Below are 22,932 nucleotides of genomic sequence, written 5' to 3'. Positions count from 1 at the left end.
TAGGACTTAGCACTTTTGCTGCAGTGGTCTGGCTTCAGTCCCTGCCTAGGGAACTAAGATCCCACAAGCTGCACAGCATGGCAAAACAACAAAGCCCCCAACAAACAAACAAAAACCATGTATTACCATTATAGGCTCTTGGGAATGTGATTTAGCAAAAGCTATTATATATATATATATGTATATATATATGTAATAATACTTTCTATGTTTCTATTAGAAATACAATTTATTTCTATTTGACAAATCAAACCAGGAATTGGATTGATGTGTCAAAGGACATGTAAAGTTTAGTTTTGAATAGCTTTTGCCAAATCACACTTTCAAGAGCCTATAATGGCAATACACGGTTTTTTGTTTGTTTGTTGGGGATTTTGTTTGTCTTGCCATGCTGTACAGCTTGTGGGATCTTAGTATATGTTATATATGTATATATATATACTTTGGCCACCTGATGCAAAGAACTGACTCATTGGAAAAGACCCTGATGCTAGGAAAGATTGAAGGCAGGAGGAGAAGGGGATGACAGAGGATGGGATGGTTAGATGGCATCACCAACTCGATGGACATGAGTTTGTGCAAAGTCTGGGAGTTGGTGATGAACAGGAAAGCCTGGCGAGCTGCAGTCCATGGGGGTCGCAAAGAATCAGACACGACTGAGCCACTGAACTGAACTGAACTAATAAATGTATATAAGAGAATGTTTAACTTCAGTATTGTTTGGCTTACCTGGAAGCAACCTGAATACTCATCAATACAGGAGTGTTTGAATACATTTCACTACCCTTATGACTTGGCAACTTTAAAAATGAGTGTTATATATGTGGAGGAAGTGTCAATTCAGGCTTTGTGGAGAACAATTTGGCGCCATCAGTAGAAGTAAAAAATTCAGTGTCTTTTAACAAGCTATTTCACTTCTACAAATGTATTCTCATGCACAAAAAAGCATTATTAAGTTAAAAAAAAAAGGGGGGGGGGAACTTCCCTCTCTGCCTAGAGCTCCTCTTTTGGTCCTGCACTCAATCCCGCAGTTTAGGGCTCAGCATCGCCCACTCACGCATTAGGCGCTCGGTCCTAATCTCCAGCCACGCCCCCAGTCTCGTTCCCGCCCTTAACCCCGCCCCAGGCCTCAACGTCGCCCGAGCCGCGCCTTTTGAGTTTGGCCCTCCTCTCCGGCCACGCCCCCGAGTCTTGTTCCCACCCTTAACCCCGCCCTGGACTTCGTCATTGCCTTAGCCACGCCTCCCGGGCTTGGTTCAAGTCCCCGTCCCAGTCTTCTGTGCAGAGTTCTGATACCGTGCTGGTCTGGCTACCAGGTCCAGCCACATCCCCTCAAGAGGAAAGCCGAAACTCCGCCAGCTACCGGAAGCTGCGACCACCTCTCTGTACGCACCCTCTCTTCCCCGCGCTTCTTAGGGCTCCCACAGGGCGAGTCCCGGAGTTCCTTTAGACGGAAGCGGAAGTGCGTGTCAACGGGATCATGGCGACTTTTGCCGACTTGCCCGACTCGGTCCTGCTGGAGATCTTCTCTTACCTCCCGGTCCGGGATCGGATCCGAATCTCCAGGTGCGGCCGCCCCCTGCGGGAGGGAAGGGCCAGGCGGGGGGCGCACCAGGAGATGCACATCTGGTCCTCGAGGAGCCGGGGTCGTTCTAACGGCGGGTCCCCTCCCCCAGGGTCTGTCACCACTGGAAGAAGCTGGTGGACGACCGGTGGCTGTGGCGACACGTCGACCTGACGCTCTACACGGTATGCGGGTCTGGCCGGGCAGTCCTGGGCCGAGGTCGGGTTGGTCAGACTTCGAGGACCACGCCTCCAACCCTGTGTTTCGAGCGAGGCTCTCCCGGGTGCGTCCCGCCCGCGTCCCTTACTTGCTCTGCAGTGACCTCCAGGCCTCAGCTTCCCCATCTCCAGAATGGGTATAACCAAGGTCTTGCAGGAAAAGAGCTTATTGATGAGTTTTCATGGAGAAATTTTCTGTAGTCAACTTAGTTCTAGAATTAATCTCCTGAGTAGTCAACCAAATCATTTCAACTTTCTCCCACTTGGGCTTTATTTATTTTTCTTTGTTGTTGTTCAGTCGCTAAGTTGCCCGACTCTTTCGACCCTATGGGCTGCAGCACACCAGGCTCCCCTATCCTTCACTGTCTCCCGGAGTCTGCTCAAATTCATGTCCTTTGAGTTAGTGATGCTCTCTAACCATCTCATCCTCTGCTGCCCCCTTCTCCTTTTGCCTTCAATCTTTCCCAGCATCAGGTCTTTTCTAATGAGTTGGCCCTTTGCATTTTTCTTTTTATTATGAACTATTTCAAATAGATATAGAAATGTATAGAGGATAATATCTGAAAGTATGTACTCACCACCTAGATTTAATCTTTTTAAACCTTTGGCGTTATTCACTGCAGAACTTGTGAAATACACATACAAATGTTTCAATACAAACATGTGCATACAACATTTGCACATATGTTTCTTGGACTTTTGAAACCCTCCTCAGAGATAACTGGGACTATAAAGTGGGTTTGTATCCCTTCATGTTTTTATTTACTGCCTATGTGTGTGCTTATAAGCAATATACAGTATTATTAATGTGTTTCTAAAATTGAGATAAAACTATTCTACTTTTTAGATAATTAAATGCTATTTTACTTATATTAATATATCCACCCATAAACAACTTTATTCATACATCACTTTTGAGATTTATTCTAATTAGTACTTTAAGTCTGATTCATTCCTTTTAATTGCTGTTAAATGAATATACCACAGTTTGTTTCTCTATTTTCCTGTTGACAGATGGTTAGATTATTTCCAACTTTCTACTGTCACAAACAGCTTTGTAAGACCATGTCTCAAACTTTATTGTGCATATGAATCACCTGTTGGTGTTAGGTTGGTGTTGGTCACTCATTCATGTCCAACTTTTTGCAACCCCATGGACTGTAGCCCGCCAGGCTCCTCTGTCCATGGGATTTTCCCAGGCAAGGATACTAGAGTGGGTTTCCATTTCCTCCTCCGGGGGATCTTCTCGACCCAGTGCATTAACAGGTGGATTGTTTACCTCCAAGCCACTAGACTATTTTATTATGAAAACTTTCAAACATATAATAGTTAAAACAACAGTACCGAGAACACGGAGTTGTCCACCACTAATACTTAATACGTTTGTTTTATCATCTCTTCATCCATCCCTCTTTTCATCAAACTTTTATTTTTTAAATTTTTGTTTATTTTGTTTTCCTATTTTATTTTTTAAGTATGCTTCAAAATCAGTTGCAGATGAGTCCACTTCTAAAACACTTTAGTACACATAATAGAGATTAACTAGGACATTTGTTTTACATTTCTCTTTTTGAGGTTTAATTTTTAAAACTCACACATCAAGAATAATTCTTACAAAAATGTGGAAGTGGTATAACTATGTATGGTGATGGTTATTAACTAGACTTATTGTGATGATCATGTCATAATACATACAAACACTGAATCATTACGTTGTATGCCTGAAACTAATATAGTGTTATATGTTAATTATATCTAAATTAAGACAAAACCAAACCAAAAAAACACTGAAATATTGTCACAAATGAAGCTAAGAGCCTTTGACAGTCATCCCCTGGTATCTCTACCCTTCCCCAGAATAACCACTATTATGTGGAATTTCCTTCTATAGCATTTTCTATGCTTTTGGACCCTTGAGGCTTTATAGGGAAAGAAAGGGCAGTGGTTACAAGAGCAGGATTGGCCTTTGGGGTCAGGCTGTGTTGAATCATAGTTGTATTCTTGCAGCAAGATTCGGCCAATGCGTTTTTTTCAGGCGAGGGGGTGGGGGTGGGGACGGAGACCTGCTGTGCAAGGTCTTTCTAGTTCAATACTCAGCGCTGCGTTTGGCAAACAGTAGTTGCTCAATACAAGTTAACCATTATTGTTGAAATAATTTTCTTCCCAGGTGGGGCTAGTGGTAAAAAATCTGCCTGTGACATAAGAGACGCCAGTTCAATCCCTGGGTCAGGAAGATCCCTTGGAGAAGGAAATGGCAACCCACTCCAGTATTCTTGCCTGGAGAATCCCTTGGATTGAGGAGCCTGTCGGGCTACAGTCCATGGGGTAACAAAAGAGTCAGACATGACTTAGCAGCTAAACAACAAAAATACTATTGTTTCTTTTTTCTTTAACCTTGAAGGTATCCTTTTACCACTCCTTCCTGCATGTCTTGAGGAGTTACCCATGTTTGAATCTTTGAATCCTCTTTGTTCTTAGTTGCTATCTACATGGCTGTTATCACAGGACATTTTTGCTGTTAAAACCAGGATGTCAGAAACCAACATTTCTGTAAGGTAAATTCCACAAAACAGGTATTACTAGGTTAGGCAGTGTGTTCATTTAAACCAACTAAAGAATTTGTTTAAAAAACATAAGTGGGGGAGGAGCCAAAGATAAATGCACAGAATTGAAAATGTACAAAATTATAAACATTGGAAAGTAAGGTCTCTCCCTGCTTCTGTCACCCAAGTCACCTTATTCTTTCCCAGAAAGGCAGTAGATGGTCCCGTATTTTTAAAAACAGAACAGGTGCCAGTGGGTGTCCATATTTTAAATTTCAGTAAAAACCAGATTGCATTTCAAAGTAGCCAGACCAAGTCCCACCAGCAGGACCCAAGAACTGCTTCTTCACATCCTGGCTAGTGTTTGATATCATGAAACTTAAAGGATTTTCTCATTTTGTCTTTTTACAAGTAAAAATGACTCAACTTCTGGCTTTGTGGCCATTTGATATTTTGCCAACAGTGGCTTCCACTCTTGTGAGTTACCTTTTAGTGGCCAGTGTTTCTAGTGAGTCCCTTTCCTCAGCCCAGATTTGCAGGTCTAAATTTGATCATTAAGATTTGATTCCTCTATCAAGAGTAGTTAACAGGGGGAGGGATAAATTAGGAGTTTGAGATTAAAATATACATACTACTATATAGAAAATAGATAACCAACAAGGACCTACTGTATAGCACAGGGAGCAATACGCAATATCTTGTAATCTAAAATGGAATAGAATGTAAAAAATATATACAGATCCAGCCATATGTATATATATTCACCCATATATATATATATACATATGGACTTCCCTGGTGGCTCAGATAATAAAGAATCTGCCTGAAAAAAATAAAATAAAATAAAATAAAATCTGCCTGAAATTCAGAAGATCTGGGTTTGATCCCTGGTCAGAAAGGTCTCCTGGAGAAGGGAATGACTACCCACTCTAGTATTCTTGCCTAGAGAACTCCATGGACAGAGGAGCCTGGTGGGTGACAGTCTATGGAGTCACAAAGAGTCAGACATGACTGAGTGATTAACTCTTTCACTTTTATATATATATATTATATATATACATGTGTGTATATATATATAATATATATATATTGCTGTACACCAAAATAGCAATCACTGAATCACTTCTCTCTGCACCAAAGCTAATGCACTGTAACACACTGTAAATCAACTATATTTCAATGAAAGTGTGAAAAACATGAATTTAGGAATAAAAGGATTAGGAATACCAGGAACCCAATAGAAAAGGAGTAGCTGAGAGACAGCAGACTATCATCTTGCCTGGTCATAGATTTTGCTAATAAAAAATTCATATTTACCAAAAAAGTCAACAAATTCTATGGTATGCAATTTCTTTTTTCTGCTTTTTTTTTTTTTAAAGATAAACTGTACATACAATAAAATACATGAAATACTAGTTATAGTTTGTTGTTTTCTACAAGTCTAACTTCCCAGGGTTAAATTTTGCAGCTTTCACTATTACTAAGCTATGATTTTTTTTTTTTAAACCTAGATCTAATTTACCCTGGGCAGTTTTAACCATTTTCAGTTTTTATTTTGTGTTGCTCATTTCTATGAGGAGGTGGTCATTAAGAATGGGATAGGCACTTCCTTGGTGGTTCAGTGGTTAAGACTCCAGACTTCCACTGCAGGAGGTGAGGGTTTGATCCCTGGTTGGTGAACTAAGATCCCACATACCACATGGGATGGCCAAAAAAAAAGAAAAAGAGATAAAAATATTGCTGGGTGGATTCACTTTTTAAAAAAAATCTTAAAAAGGTATAAAGTTTTATTAAACCTGGAATCAATAGTATTATTTCATAAATTAGACAGCAGTAACATTTTCCTAGGGTATATATACAGATCACAATGGTTTTCATTGTGCAAGGAGTTGAAAGGTTTAGAAACAGGCTTTTTGTTGTTGTTGTTTCACTTTCTTACTTATTCCAGAAAGTAATGAGACTCCCTGTCCTGGTAAAGACAGATATGTTATGATGATATCCACCATTGCTTTTGTTCAAACTTAAAGGTCAAAGTGGTGGGGTTAAACCATCCTGTTACTCCTGGAAAGGCATCTGGTTGAGTGAGGCTGGGGAGGGAAGGACAGAATTCCCAGGGAGCCTCAGAACCCCAGCTAGGGCTTGTCTGTCTCCAGGTGGGTGGGGTCCCTGGAAGATGCCCCATGTCTCTGGTCCAGACACCCTCCCACCTCTGGCTCTTGCAGATGCGGCCCAAAGTCATGTGGCACCTTCTCCGCCGGTACATGGCATCCAGGCTCCATTCCCTGCGGATGGGCGGCTACCTGTTCTCAGGCTCCCAGGCTCCCCAGCTGTCCCCTGCCCTGATGAGGGCCCTGGGTCAGAAGTGCCCCAACCTCCAGCGCCTCTGCCTGCACGTGGCCAACCTGAGCATGGTGCCCATCGCCAGCCTGCCCTGCACCCTGCGGACCCTGGAGCTGCACAGCTGTGAGATCTCCATGGCCTGGCTCCATAAAGAGCAGGACCCCACGGTGCTGCCCCTGCTCGAGCGCATCGTGCTGGACCGCGTCCCTGCCTTCCGCGACGAGCACCTGCAGGGCCTCACGCGCTTCCGCGCCCTGCGCTCGCTGGTGCTGGGCGGTACTTACCGGGTGACCGAGACCGGGCTGGATATGGGCCTGCAGGAGCTGAACTACCTGCAGAGGCTGGAGGTGCTGGGCTGTACCCTCTCGGCCGACAGCACCCTCCTGGCCATCAGCCGCCACCTCCGAGACGTGCGGAAGATCCGGCTGACCGTACGGGGCCTCTCGGCCCCTGGCCTGTCTGTCCTGGAGGGCATGCCAGCCCTGGAGAGTCTGTGCCTGCTGGGGCCGCTTGTTACCCCGGAAATGCCTTCCCCGCAGGAGATCCTCGCCTCCTGCCTCACCATGCCCAAGCTCAGGGTCCTTGAGCTGCAGGGGCTGGGCTGGGAGGGTCAGGAGGCAGAAAGAATCCTGTCTAAGGGGCTACCCCACTGTGTGGTCATTGTCAGGGCTTTGCCCAAAGAGTCCATGGACTGGTGGATGTGACTGCACCCCCAACCCCCGACCCAGGGACCCCCCTCTTAACTTTCATTAATGAGATCCAGACCCTCTGGGCAGCACCTTGCCAGAAGGCAAGTAATCAGGTTGAAGCGACCTGAAGACCACGGGTAGAGAGAACCCAGGCCTTGGCATCTTCAGGTGATCGGAATCGTGGTTCACCAGCTGTATGGCCTCTGTGACATGAGCCAGCCTCTCGGAGGCCCTATCCTCACATCTGGAAATGAAGAAGACCACAGCTACCTCATGGTTACCTTGCAGAGCCTTAATGTTTACCACCCCCGGGCCCACCAAAGGCCCTCCATGAAGAGCTGTTCTCAGGAACAGGACGGTGTGGAAGGGCAGATTAGGAGTTAGGGAGACCTGAGGGGCTGAGACCCCTTAGGAAGCCTGGAAGGGCTATCTGTGCATGCACACCTGCACACTAACATGTCATTGACACGCAGACACACCACTGACAGACCTACATGCACACAGGAGACATGGAAAGGAGGGCAGATACAACTCACGCTTTGATGATCAAAATGTTAGTAAAGATTCGAAGCTGTCCTTTCTGTGTTTTGTATTCTGGATTTTCCCAATTTTCCATAGTGTGATTTTGCTATTAAAGACAATCATTTTTTAAAAAAAAGCATTTGGTTTATTTATTCAACAAATGTGTCTCAAGCTATTTTGCAGGGACTATTCTAGGCACTGGGACCACAGCAATGAATGAAACACACAAGGAGGAAGGCAGGGTGATGAACAGGTGAACACATGCATGGAATAGTTTGAGACTTTGAGCTAATAAACTAGGGCCACATGATGGACGCATATGTGTTTGGTTGGGTAGGCAGGGTGGGCTTCTCTGAGGGGAAACCTGGGAGGCAATATGGAACCAGCCCTGGGGAGCGCTAGGAAAGACAAAAAAAGCAAAGACCTAAGATGGAAATAATGAACTTGGCATTTTCTGAGGATGGGAAGAAGGTCCGAGTGGCCGAGGGAACAAGGGGTGAACAATAGTGAAATCAGACATGATGGGGAGACGTTGGAAGGGCCTCACAGGTGGCTTTGGTTTTAGGGGTTCAGTAAGTAGCAACTTGTTTTCCTGCCTTTTGAGTCTGAACCATTTGAAAGATGCAGGTGGCAGACAGATAGCGATCCTAAATGCCTACCCTTGAAATGAGGTGTTTTTTTTTTTTTTTGAAGTAAAGTTGATTTACATGTTATGTTCATTTCTGCCGTACAGCAAAGTGACTCATGACTCAGTTATACATATATGTATGCATGCCTTTTTTTCTTTTTTTTGCAACATGGCATGTGTGATCTTAGTTTCCCAACCAGGGATCAAACCTGTGCCCCCTGCAGTGGAAGTGAAAGAAGCTTACAGTGAATGGTGTTGCCGGGTTTGTGGTCCCTAAAGGAGAAGACTTAACTCCAGACCAAAGACAGTCTCAGTCACTCAGAGCTTTGTGTAGATTTTTATTTGAAGTGAAAGTGACAGAAGAAGCTTCTGACATAGACATCAGAAAGGGGCAGGAGAATACCTGGCTTGCTATTTTGGGCAGGGCATTATATACTCTTCTGCCAGCTAGTGAAAATAAATAAAAATAATACCTCAAGGTTTGTAAAAGTTTCACCATACCCTTTCCCAAGGCATACATCCTGTGATAACTTTGGCACAAGATTAGCCGGGGGGATGGTCCTGGCCAATGTCTCCTGTCGAGATATACTATTGCTGTGTCATCAGGGCTCCAAGTCTTGAGAAGCAGGTTCCCAGGCAAGATTTGTTACAATTATAATTATTCGTAGAGTCTACAAAGAGCATTTCCATGAGTAAGACATTGTGTAGTCATTAGTTCCAGACCTAAAGCAAGGCCAGTTCTCGGGCAAGATACAATGTTGCACAAGGCTTAAGGAAATTATGAGCCAGAGTGTTCGCCTCTTTAAAGGGCCCAAAGCTTTAACTCTCTCAGAAGCAGGGTGTCTTAACCTACTGGACCACCAGGGGAATCCCTATACATTCTTTTTTATATGTTTTCCCACTATGGTTTATCCCAGAATATTGAATATAATGGACTTCCCAGATGGCTCAGTGGTAAAGAATCTACCTGCCAATGCAGAAGACATAAGAGATGCTGATTCGATCCCTGGGTTGGGAAAACCCTGTGGAGGAGGGCATGGCAACCCACTCCAGTATTCTTTTTTTTTTTTTCTTCACTCCAGTATTCTTGCCTGGAGAATCCCATGGACAGAGGAGCCTGGTGGCGGCAGTCCATAGGGTCACAGAATCAGATAGGACTGAAGCAGCTTAGTACACATTGAATATAGTTCCCTGTGCTATGCAATAGGACCTTGTTGAGTCTTTTTTTTTTTTTTTTTTGTCTTTTCTGGCCACACCTCACAGCTTGTGAGATCTTAGTTCCCCGACCAGGAATCAAACCTGTGCCCCCAGCAGTGGAAGCATGGAGTCCTAACCACTGGACCAAGTGAAGTCCCTAGGACCGTGTTGTTTATCCATGAGTGTTACTTCTGACTGGAGCTGGGTGTGTATGGCTTTGCAGGCTCACCACCTGCCTGCCAGTTCAGCGTGCCTGCTTTGTGGTGGGCAGAGCCAGGAGATAGGAAAGGGGGCTGAGCTGGGTACCCTTTGTTCTTTTTTCCAAGTTCACCTATCAGAGAGGACCCAGATGTTTCATTCTTTTCCCACTGGGGCAGTCCTTCCCATCTGACCACATGAAGACCAGGGTATGACTGCTCCCCTGATGTGGCCATAGTTAGGGTCTACTTGTTCCACACTGGGACCAAATCTAGCAGCTCCTGCCCAAGGCATCTAGGGGAACAGGTTGATCCAGGCTGGGGCATGGGCCCTGGGAACATCTCAGGAAGGGAAATGACCAAGCAATCTGTCACCTTGGTAGAGGGTGTTTGGAGATCTGGTATATACTGTTGGGAGAGGGGGTGTGATGGAGAGATCGACAGAAGCCCTGTCCTGGCCTCTGCTGGTCGCCCTGGAGATGGAGTGTTGTTTAATCACTAAGTCATATCTGACTCTGCAACCCCATGGACTGGAGCCTGCCAGGCTCCTCTGTTTGAGGGATTTCCCAGGCAAGAGTACTGGAGTGTGTTGCCATTTCCTACTGATATTCAGCCTGGAACAGCTCCTTTCCTGCCTTTCCAGTGGGAATGGAGCAACAGATATGGAGTTAGAGGCAGTGGTGTACCCAGAAATGTTTAATGGCTGGGGTTAGCAGGTGGTGGTGGGGGCGGGGGGTTGGGGAGTTCTGATTCCTCCGCCCCGCACTTGTAGCATGTGCAGATTTTTGTGGTGTAAGACTCTCTGCCATGGCTGGTTTCAAGCTACCAACAGTTTAACAACTTGGCTCAAGAAATTCATGAAAGTTTAGCAATCAGCTCCGCTACGCTGGCATGAACTGGTTGCAGCACACCACTAGTTAGAGGTGTGTTTTTCCCAGGATCACCTGGTGGAGGCTCATTCTATCTTAGTGGTCCCTTCCTTGAGTTTAGCTCTGAAGGTTGGTGGAGTTGTAGGACATCAGACAGCTCCTCCTCACTTGAGATCCTCCCCATCACAACCAGTGCCTTTTCCTAGATAAGGAATTGGGGACTTAAGGCTGTCCTCTGTTTTAAAATGTTTCTGGGACTTCCTGGGTGGCACAGTGGATAATAATCCACCTTCCAATGCAGGCATCACAGGTTCGATCCCTGGTCCGGGAGGATCCTCTTGCCATGGAGCAACTACATCACAATTACTGAGCCTGCGTCCTGCAACCACTGAGGCCTGCATGCCTAGAGCCTGTGCTTCAGAGCAAGAGAAGCCATGACAATGAGAAGCCCATGCTCTGTGACAAAGAGTAGCCCCCCATCATCACAGCTAGAGAAAGCAGCAGCCAAGACCCAGCACAACCAAAAATATACAAGTACCTGGACCATAGTGAAGCCTTGGGGCAGGAGTCCTGGTTCTCCCCTCAAGCAATAACATTGTCTTTGAGCTGTCTTTTAGATACTGTAAGTCCCTACATATGAATGAGTTTTGTTCTAAGAGTGTGTTCATAAGTCCTATTTGTTAACCTAGGTATTCAAATAACACAATTGCTGTATAGTACTATATTGTAACAGGTTTATAACAATTTTCACAAAAATAATACAGAAAAACAAACACAAAAAATATGGAAAACATTTTAAATCTTATAATACGGTACCTTGAAAGTCCAGTTCATTTCAGTTCAGTCACTCAGTCATGTCCAACTCTTTGCGACCCCATGGGCTGCAACACACCAGGCTTCCCTGTCCTTCACCATCTCCTGGAGCTTGCTCAAATTCATGTCCTTCAAGTCAGTGATGCCATCCAACCATCTCAACCTCTGTCGTCCCCTTCTCCTCCTGCCTTCAATCTTTCCCAGCCTTAGAGTATTTTGCAATGAGTCAGTTCTTCACATCAGGTAGCCAAAGTACTGGAGTTTCAGCTTCAACATCAGTCCTTTGAATGAATATTCAGGACTGATCTCCTTTAGGATGGACTGGTTGGATCTCCTTGCAGTCCAAGGGACTCTCAAGAATCTTCTCCAACACCACAGTTCAAAAGCATCAATTTTTCGGCACTCAGCTTTCTTTATAGTGCAACTCTCACATCCATACATGACCACTGGAAAAAAACCATAGCCTTGATTAAATGGACCTTTGTTGTCAAAGTAATGTCTCTGCTATTTATATGCTGTCTAGTTTGGTCATAGCTTTTCTTCCAAGGAACAAGTGTCTTTTAATTGCATGACTGAGGTCACCTTCTGCAGTGATTTTGGAGCCCAAGAAAATAAAGTCTGTCACTGTTTCCATTGTTTCACCATCTATTTGCCGTGAAGTGATGGGACCGGATGCCATGATCTTAGCTTTCTGAATGTTGAGCTTTAAGCCAACTTTTTCACTCTCCTCTTTCACTTTCATCAAGAGGCTCTTCAGTTTCTCTTCACTTTCTGCCATAAGAATGGTGTCATCTGCATATCTGAGGTTATTGATATTTCTCCTGGCAATCTTGATTCCAGCTTGTGCTTCCTCCAGCCCAGTGTTTCTCATGATGTACTCTGCATATAAGTTAAATAAGCAGGGTGACAATATGCAGCCTTGAGGTACTCCTTTCCCAATTTGCAACCAGTCCATTGTTCCACGTCTGGTTCTAACTGTTGCTTCTTGACCTGCAGATAGATTTCTCAGGAGGCAGGTGAGGTGGTCTGGTATTCCCATCTCTTTCTAAGAATTTTCCACAGTTTGCTGTGATCTACACAGTTAAAGACTTTGGCGTAATCAATAAAGCAGAAATAGATGTTTTTCTGGAATTCTTTGGCTTTTTCTATGATCCAACAGATGTTGACAATTTGATCTCTGGTTCCTGTGCCTTTTCTAAATCCAGCTTGAACATCTGGAAGTTCATGGTTTATGTACTATTGAAGCCTTGCTTGGAGAATTTTGAGCATTACTTTGCTAGCATGTGAGATGAGTGCAATTGTGCTGTAGTTTGAACATTCTTTGGCGTTGCCCTTCTTTGTGATTGGAATGAAAACTGACCTTTTCCAGTTCTGTGGCCACTGCTGAGTTTTCCAAATTTCTTGGCATATTGAATGCAGCACTTTCAAAGCATCATCTTTTAGGATTTGAAATAGCTCAACTGGAATTCCATCTCCTCCACTAGCTTTGTTCATAGTGATGCTTCCTAAGGCCCGCTTGACTTTGCATTCTGGATGTCTGGCTCTAGGTGAGTGGTTACACCATCGTGGTTATCTGGGTCTTGAAGATCTTTTTTGTATAGTTCTTCTGTGTATTCTTGCCACCTCTTCTTAATATTTTCTGCTTCTGTTAGGTCCATACCATTTCTGTTCCTTATTGTGCCCATCTTTGCATGGTATGTTCCCTTGGTATCTCTTATTTTTTGGAGGAGAACTCTAGTCTTTCCCCTTCTATTGTTTTCCTCTATTTCTTTGTATTGTTCACTGAGGAAGGCTTATCTCTCTTTGCTATTCTTTGGACCTCTGCATTCAAATGAGTATATCTTTCCTTTTCTCCTTTGATTCTCTTCTTTTCTCAGCTATTTGTAAGGCCTCCTCAGACAACCATTTCGCCTTTTTGCATTTCTTTCTCTTGTGGATGGTCTTGATCACGGCCTCCTGTACAATGTCACAAACCTCCATCCATAGTTCTATGAATGGAGGCACTCTATCAGATCTAATCCCTTGAATCTATTTGTCACTTCTACTATATAATCGTAAGCGATTTGATTGAGGTTGTACCTGAATGGTCTAGTGGTTTTCCCTACTTTCTTCAACTTAAGAAAATTTATTGAAAATTCAGTAGTACAGTACAATGGCTGGCAAACAGGAGCTGGCATCGAGTGAACAGGCAAGAAGAGTTACTGACTGGAGGAGGGAGAGGAGGTCGAAAATGGTAGAGCTGAAGGACCATCAGCAATAGGAGATGGAGTGCAGCTGCAGTTTTGTTAACGCATGACATTGATGGCACAGGTTCTGGTTTCTGGCCGGAACCAGATTATGTTTGTATCTGCAAAAGTTCTCAACTTGAAGGTTCCTATAGGGGACTTACTGTAACAAAACCCCCACCAGGTGGGAGAAAGTAGCTGTGTGCTCTCCATAAGCACAGAGACCCCAGAATGGTTGGAACCAGAAAGTTGATGATGTTGACTCCTAGCTACCTCACCACCAACCAATCAGAAGAATGTCCATGAGCTGATCATGCCTTCCTCTTTGAAGTATTACTATAAAAACGCCTCACTGCCCCTTCCACATCGGGACACACAGTTTTAAGGGCATTAGCCCTCTGTGGCCCCCTTTGCCTGGCAAAGCAATAAAGCTACTCTTTTTTACTTCACACCCCCACTAAAAAATACAAATAAAATAAAGGAAAATGTACCTGGAGCTTGTTGAATCGTGTATAGTAGGGTCACAGATGTGGAGACATTGGTAGGATGGCTGTTAGCATAACTGACGCCATCTTGGGCCCTTATAATTCCTCCTGTCCTTCTGCTGACCCCATGCAGAAGTGTACTGTACAGTAAACCTCTTCTCTGTCATCAAGGGCCTTGTAGTTAAGAGATATTGTTTAACAGTCGTTAGGATTGGTTGGCCTCTATGCTCTGATAGTCCCCAAACAGCGATGAAAACTTTCACTGCTGATGTATTCCCAGTGCCCATGAGACTAGTTACTCATTTATAAATCTTGACTTAGCAATGTACATTCTGTTTCCCAGCACCTTCCCCCAGACCCTAGGTTAACTAAACATTGTCCAAAGGTCCCTCAGGGGTGAGAGTGAGGCATGAATGCTTCTCAATTGTCATACATCTGATCCCACCCTGTGAGCAAGTTGTGAGTGTGTTAAGTTGCTTCAGTCACGTCTGACTCTTTGAGACCTATGAACCAGAACCTTCCAGGCTCCTCTGTCCATGGGATTTTTCCAGGCATAAATACTGGAGTGGGTTGCCCTGCCCTCTTCCAGGGGATCTTCCCAACCCAGGGATTGAACCTGCATCTCTTATGTCTCTTGCACTGGCAGCACCACCTGGGAAGCCCATGAGCAAGTCACCCTCTAATAAATCGATCCATTGACTATATGAAGCTGCTTGCCTTGTTTTTCAGTCTCATTTCAGTGGTCACTTCAGCCTTCTCATTTCAGTGGTCACTTTTCATTCCCTATATCCTCCAACAACTGTCTTTTATTTATTTGTTTTTAAAACTTTATTTATTCATTTGTTTATTTTTGGCTGTGCTGGGTCTTGGTTGCTACATGCAGGCATTCTCTAGCCGTGGCTAGCAGGAGGTACTTTCTAGTTGTGGTGCCTGGGCTTCTCACTGGGTTGGCTCCTCTTGTTGCAGAGCACAGGCTCTAGGCAACCAATGATCTCCTTTCTGTCACTAGAAATTATTTTGCTTTTCTAAGAATTTTGTGGAAATAGAATCATATGGTGTGTTTGTGTGTGTGTGTGTATTTGGGAGGAGAGGTCTTGTTCCTTTTACCCAGCATAAAAATTTTGAGATTTATCAAGATTGTTTCAAGAATCTATAATTTTTTCAAAGTAATTCCTGGGTGATCAGGTGATTAGGAATCCTCGCTTCCACCGCAGGGGGCCCAGCTTCGATCCCTGGTGGGAGAAATAAGATCCAGGAAGCAGTGCAATATGGCAAAAACAAACAAACAAAAAAAAACCCCACCAAAACTCCAAACATGAACCAACAAATTGTCCCCTAAAAACCAAACAAACAGAAAAAAATAAGTAAAAAACATTTCTTCCTAACAAAAAGAAAAAAGAAAAAAAAAGAAAACAAACAGACAAACAAAAAATATCTTCCTGAGTAGTAGTCCATCATATGACTAGAGGCAGTAATTTGTTATCCATTCACCTATGGATGGTTATTTGTGTTTAAACATAGAATATTTGAGTGGGAATTAACACAACACTGTAAATCAACTATATTTCAATTAAAAAATAAAGTATAAAATAAGCCACGTGGGACTTCCCTGGTTGTCTAGTGGCTAAGACTCCATGTTTCCAAGTGCAGGGGACTTGGGTTCAATTCCTGGTCAGAGTACTAGATTTCATGTGCCACAACTAAAGATCCTGCATGCCAGAACTAAGACCAAGAGCAGCCAAGTACATAAGTAAATATTAAAAAAAAAAAAAAAAAAAAGCCTTGAAGACAGGGTTTCCCAGTTGGCACAGGGAACTATCAGTGCAGGAGACACAAGAGACTTGGGTTCAATCCCTGGGTCAGGAAGCTCCACTAGAGTAGGAAATGGCAACCTGCTCCAGTATTCTTGCCTGGAAAATTCCATGGACAGAGGAGCCTGGCAGGCTGTAGTCCATAGGATTGCAAAGAGTCATGGACACCCGAGAGACTGAGCACACACATACACATACAAGCCTTGAAAACATATAATTTTTGGTTAAAAAGAAATTCTCCTGATGTTATAAATATATATATATATTTTTTGCCACCCCATGGGATGTGGGATCTTAGCTCCCAGACCAGGGATTGAACCTGTGGACCCTGCAGGGAAGTCTTAACTGTTACAGTCTTAACCACTGGACCGCCAGGGAAGTCCCTTGTAAATAATATTAACGTTACAGAAAGTGAGTCTATTTCTAATCCTAGACCCCACAGGGAATCACTGTAAGAAGTTTGGCTTATCATCTTCTAAAATGTTGTCTTGTTGACTAAAAAATGAAAAGCACAATGTAAGAGTTGTGATTTAATTTTTATTTGGGACCAAATGAGGACTAAAGCTCAGGAGACAGTCTCTCAGACAGCTCTGAGGAATTGCTCTCAAATAGGGAAGGAGGTGAGTAGATATATGATTTTAGTGAAGGGTGCAATCCAGCCACATGTTGGTAGAAGGTTTCTGTTAGTCTCAAGGAGCAGATGTCTCTCTTAATAATTTTAGTGCTTTTCTAAATATGAGAAGATGCAAGAAATTAGACTCGGAAAATCTCCTGAAATATCTAACCCTTGGAAGACCTGTACTGCCAGTTTTTCTCTGTGCACAGAGTGCCTCATTCCTGATTTCTATCCTGAACTCCTTCCAGGGTGTGTTGAAGTCACTGCAGTGGCTAGTGACTTTATTCTTTTTTTTTTTTGGCGACACAATGCAGTTTGTGGGATCTTCCTCAACCAGGGATCAAACCTGGGCTCCCACACTAAAAGCACCAAGTCCTAACCACTAGACCACCGGGGAATTCCCACTAGTGATTTCATTCTTATAGAATCAGAGGGCAAGCGACAATTTTCAGTTGGCATTCTATTATTGCGACTTTGGACAGAAAACAATCATTGGCATTTCTTTGTTTTGCTTCTGAGGTCAAGACCAGTCACAGGAACTAGCAATGAAAACATCAGCTTCATGGCCCATAAAGGCAGGACTGGAACACGTGGCTTCATTATGCAACTCGATGGGTTTTCTGACATTTCACCCCTTAATGTGCCCAACCTACTCAGGCATGGCACGGCTAGTCAACCACAAGGCTCCTCTGGATATCAGCTACATGGTCCCAACCTGACCAAAATACCCTCTTGAAGTGGGAATTTCTAATAATGTACTGTCACAGCCTTGAGAAATTTCATAGAAATAGCACCTGGAAAAACAGCATATATCAAGAAACTGTGTTGATGATATATCAACAATGATAAAAAACATTTTTTTTATCATGTTTTTCTTAGAATAATAGCCTTGTTACAGACCCCAAGGCCAGACCCAGAAAGGAGTATGACTGGGGCCATGAAAGCATGGACCTTGGAACAGCGGGTCAGCTTAGGTATGAACACTGTCTACACAGTTGTTGACTGTTCCCTAGACTATCCCAGAAGGGAACGGCCTGGGGTAAAAACAAGATCTGGACTATGTCAACATAGTATCTTGGGAAAGATAGATCAAAGAAAGTTTTCTAGTCTGCAATCAGGAATAAAAGCTGGACTCAGCGTGGACTCTGCACCTCAGTCCAATAGAGGTTGCAGGTTCCCTGATCCATTGCACCAGATTTCATGTTCTGTCACTCTCTCCTGGACCTTTAGGGCAACACCCTCTCTCTGGGGTCCAGCTGACTCCAAAAGCCAGAGAGAAAAGGCATGAACCATTCAAACTCAGCTCCTTCTTCCAAATCCACTAGTCAAATAAAGTGTGTGGGTGTTTTATGTGCAGAAAAGAATCAGAACTGTCACTTCAGCTGAAATTTCCCCTACTTGGACCTAGGAAGCCAGAGAAATGGAGTCTCTTCCCTAACTCAGACTAACTTAGAGGCATACCTGTTTTGATGTGAAAGTTGGACCATAAAGAAGGCTGAGTGATGAAGAACTGATGCTTTTGAATTGTGGTGCTGGAGAAGACTCTTGAGAGTCCCATGAACAGCAAAGAGGTCAAACCAGTCAATCCTAAAGGAAATCAACCTTGAATATTTTTTGGAAGGACTGATACTGAAGCCGAAGCTCCAATACTTTGGCCACCTGATTTGAAGAGCTGACTCACTGGAAAAGACCCTGATGCTGGGAAAGATTGAAGGCAGGAGGAGAAGGAGGAGAAGGAGAAGAAGGAGATGGTTGGATAGCACCACTGACTCAATGGACAAGAGTTTGAGAAAGCTCCTGGAGATGGTGAACAGGGAAGCCTGGTGCATGGTATGCTGCAGTCTGTGGGGTCGCAGAGAGTCTGACATGACTTAGCAACTGAACAACAGCATATTGATAGAGTTGCTATCATCTAGGGGTGCCTGGGCACTCACCTGGGCCCAGACTCATTGGGATGAGCCCCTGTGGACATTCCCCCAATGGGGGCCAACACTGTATGGCTGGACTGGCCTTTATGGTTTCTTATTATGGTTGTGATGAAATAAACTTATTTTAAGGCAGGGTGAGAAAAAATGTAAACATAGGATTCTCTCTTTGCCCATTTGGGCCACTACCTCCTCCCCTTTGTGTGCAATGTGTATCTGTATTATAGACAAATCAGACCTCCTTAGAAGACACAGGAATACCTGCTCAATTATAAAGAGCAAATTTCTCCAGCAAGGTAACTCCTTGAGAGATAATATTCCTTTCACAACCCTGTTAGAATCACAGTGACCCATTATATATCCAATCTGTACTTTGTAAACTCTCAGCATGTCAATTTGATTTTTTTCTTTTCTTTTCCTGGAAAAAAAGTATATAACTGTGCTTTGATCTCTAACCAATGGAAAAGTCCTCAGGGCTTTCTAAAAGACTCTCTCCCAGGTTATACGGATAACCCTTAGCTTGGCTAGAATAAAATCTATATTTCTTTCTTGGATTGACTACTAATTAATTGTTTTGTTGACAATTCCAAGAACCACTTCATCAATGATCATCAGGGAACTTGAAAACACAGGTTCATTAGTCACAGGTCCTAACGGGTCCAGGGAGATAGAAGGAGATAGAGTGCTGGCTTAAAAAAAATAAAAAGCACAGAGTGAGACTTGTGAGTTAAATTTTGTTTGGAGCAAAATGAGGACTGTAGCCTGGGAGACAGCTCCTCAGATAGCTCTGAGAAAATGCTCCAAAGAGGCGGGGGAAATGTCAGTATAGATGTTATTTTGGTGAAGGAGGAGTACATGCAATCAAGCACATACTTTTTGCAAATGGTGTCCCACTCTTTCTATTCTCCCCTGACATGTTTGTTCAGACATTTCCATCTGTCATCAGGATTATTGACTTAACTTTCTTTTTTAAAAAATAATTTCTTTTATTTATTTGGCTGCTCCAGTTCTTTGATTTTCATTGCACTCAGGATCTTTGATTTTCATTGCAGCACATGGGATCTAGTTTCCCTGACCAGAGATCGAACTTGGGCTCTCTGCATTGGGAGTGGGAGTCTTAGCCACGGGACCACCAGGGAAGTTCCCGCCTTAACTTTTAAAATCATCCTCCCCAATTCTATCTTTGCTTCCTTGGAGTCACACAAAAGACGTGCATGCTCAGTCGCTTCAGTTGTGTCCAGTTCTTTGCGACCCCATGGACTGTAGACCTCCAGGCTCCTCTGTCCACGGGATTCTCCAGGCAAGAATACTGGAATGGGTTTCCATGTCCTCCTCCAGGAGATCTTCCCTACCCAGGGATCAAACTCTTGTCTATTGTGTCTCCTGCATTGGCAGGTGGGTTCTTTACCACTAGCACCACCTGGGAAGCCCCACACAGAAGACAGAGATCTTTTAAAAATATATATCAGATAATGCTCCTCTTGTAGCTCAAAGCCCTCAGGGGTTCCCCACTGCACTCAGAGTTAAACCCAATATTCTTATAGTTGCCCAGATAACCCCCATATACTCAGACACTGTTACTTCTCTAATTTTATTTCCTGCTGGTTTCCATCCTGCTCAGTTCACTTCCACCATCTTAGGTACTGAGCTTCTGCTGTTGGACAAAGAGGCCAAACATTTCCTGCCTCAGGATCTTTGCACTTGCTGTTCATTCTTCCTCCAGAAATTCTAAGACAGTCCCTAAAATCCTTCAGTCTGATTGTTGGGGGTGGAGGGGGGTGGGTAATGTGGAAATACTGTGTCTAGATAACTCTGAGTCCTAGTTTTCTCATTTGCCAAACTGTCATTCCTTTTCTGCCAAACCCTAAGCAGTAAGCATTGTTAGAACCCAAAGCTATCCTGGGAAAGGAAAATTTACTTATGGAGGAGAAGAAAAGAGTGGCTTTATTCCTTTTCCAGGCAAAGAGGGAATACAGCAGGCTAGTGCCTCATGAACGGTACTCCACTCCTTAGGGAATAGGGAGAGGTCTTATAGACAGGGCTAATGCTCAGGCGTAGGTGATAAGGATCAAGGGAGTGATGGGCTTGAATTCTTCTGGAGCACTGGTGGTGTGGTAAGTAGGAGTCAGCATCATTAACCCTCAGGTCCAGATGATCTAGGGTCTTCATGCTTGTGGACAGCCTACCATCATTAATCATTAACTTTTTCTACCTGGAGTGGGTGTCAGTATCTTGTGTCTGGACTTCCTGAGACTCAGCGATTTTTATGTCTCAGTGCAGAAGGAATCCAGGATGCTTGTGAGAGATGCAAGTGGGCAGGCAAGGGGGCTTTGCCAGGAAAATGTTTTTTTTTTTTTTTTTTAAATGAGAACTATCCAATACAGAAAGGATTATTTTGTGGTTGGTTTCTAGAGCAGCTGCTTGAGACAGCACATGATACCCTTGATCCCCAGCAGGTGGCAACACATCATTATATTTGCCATGTAAATTATAAATATAACTTTATAACAGGAATTAAGAAAGCTCTAACATTTGTATTCCCCTTCATTCCTCATAAGGGGAAAAATAAAGGAATGCATATTTGTTGGGCATCTACTTTATCAGGTGAATACTGATTTACATCTTTGATTTAAATCAAAGCGGGTCCCTCAACTCTCAGAACTCCCCCCAAGCAATCAAATGGGAAATTAAACTAAAACTTAGATGTATGTATCTATAGTGTCTACAATTTGGAAAACTCAGCAGGGGCCACAGGACTGGAAAAGGTCAGTTTTCATTCCAATCCCCAAAAAAGGCAATGCCAAATGATACTCAAACTACTGTACAATTGTGTTCATTTCACATGCTAGCAAGGTAATGCTCAAAATCCTTCAAGCTAGGCTTCAGCAGTACCTGAACTGAGAACTTCCAGATGTACAAGTTGGATTCAGAAAGGGCAGAGGGACCAGAGATCAAATTGCCAACATCTGTTGGATCATATAAAAAGCAATGAATTCCAGAAAAACATCTACTTCTGCTTCATTGACTGCACTAAATCCTTTGACTGCATGGATAACAACAAACTGGGGAAATTCTTAAAGAGATGAGAATACCATACCACCTTACCTGCCTCCTGAGAAACCTGTATGCAGGTCAAGAAGCAACAGTTGGAATTGAACATAGAACAATGGTCTGGTTCAAAATTGGGAAAGGATTATGACAAGGCTGTATATTGTCACCCTACTTATTTAACTTATATGCAGAGTACATTATGCAAAATGCTGGGCTGGATGAATAACAAGCTAGGATCAAGACTACTGGGAGAAATATCAGTAACCTCAGATATGCAGATGACACCACTCTAATAGCAGAAAGTGAAGAGAAACTTAAGAGCCTCTTGATGAGGGTAAAAGAGGACAGTGAAAATGCTGGCTTGAAACTCAATATTCAAAAAACTAAGATCATGACAACTGGTTCCATTACTTCATGGCAAATAAGATGGGGGAAAAGTGGGAACAGTGGCAGATTTTATTTTCTTTGACTCCAAAATCACTGTGGGCAGTGACTGCAGTTATAAAACTAAAAGACACTTGCTCCTTGACAGAAAAGCTATGATGAACTTAGTGTAAAAAGCGGAGACGTCACTTTGCCTACAAAGGTATCATCAAAATTATGGTACAGATGTGACAGGTGGACCATAAAGAAGGCCTAGCACTGAAGAATTGATGCTTTTGAACTGTGGTGCTGGAGCAGACTCTTGAGAGGCCCTTGGACAGCAAGGCGATTCAACCAGTCAATCCTAAAGGAAATCAACCCTGAATATTCATGGGAAGGACCGACTGCTGGAGCTCCAATATTTTGACCACCTGATGCAAAGAGCTAACTCATTGGAAAAGACCCTGATACTGGGAAATATTGAGGGCAGGAGGAGAAGGGGGCAACAGAGGATGAGATGGATGGATGGATTCACCAATTCAGTGGACATGAACTTGGGCAACCTCCAGTGAGATAGTGAAGGAAAGGGAAGCCTAGTGTGTTGCCAGTCCATGGGGTTGCTGAGAGTCAGTTACGACTGAGCGACTGAACAAGTCTCAAGATTAATATACAAATGTAAGAGAAGTTCTTCCCAGGTGGCGCTAGTGGTAAAGAAACCAGCTGCCAACGCAGGAGACTTAAGCGTTGCGGGTTCTATCCCTGAGTGGGGAAGGTCCCCTGGCGGAGGGCATGGCAATCCACTCCAGTATTCTTGCCAGGAGAATCTCATGGAGAGAAGAGCCTGACGGGCTACAAAGTCCACAGGGTCGCAACGAA

General features: G+C 43.7%; 1 protein-coding gene across 4 annotated transcripts; it reads left to right on the top strand.

Moving 5' to 3' along the window:
• Nucleotides 1-1,235: 1,235 nt before the first annotated feature.
• Nucleotides 1,236-8,006, top strand: FBXL12 (F-box and leucine rich repeat protein 12). 4 transcript variants are annotated; one of them, XM_061150251.1, is made up of 4 exons: nucleotides 1,501-1,566; nucleotides 1,677-1,749; nucleotides 4,261-4,337; nucleotides 6,548-8,006. In XM_061150251.1, the coding sequence occupies exon 4, from the start codon at nucleotides 6,548-6,550 to the stop codon at nucleotides 7,367-7,369; it is 822 nt and encodes a 273-aa protein (XP_061006234.1). In that variant the 5' UTR covers nucleotides 1,501-1,566; nucleotides 1,677-1,749; nucleotides 4,261-4,337; the 3' UTR covers nucleotides 7,370-8,006. The 4 variants fall into 4 exon arrangements, with proteins under 4 accessions (XP_061006231.1, XP_061006234.1, XP_061006233.1 ...); XM_061150248.1 differs by lacking the exon at nucleotides 4,261-4,337 and having other exon boundaries at nucleotides 1,236-1,566; XM_061150252.1 differs by lacking the exons at nucleotides 1,501-1,566; nucleotides 1,677-1,749 and adding an exon at nucleotides 1,777-1,847.
• Nucleotides 8,007-22,932: the final 14,926 nt, after the last annotated feature.

This window comes from Dama dama, chromosome 9 (assembly GCF_033118175.1).
Source record: "Dama dama isolate Ldn47 chromosome 9, ASM3311817v1, whole genome shotgun sequence".
NCBI lineage: Eukaryota > Metazoa > Chordata > Mammalia > Artiodactyla > Cervidae > Dama > Dama dama.
Note: the sequence above shows the minus strand (reverse complement) of the source record. Positions and strands in the feature narration are given on the sequence as shown.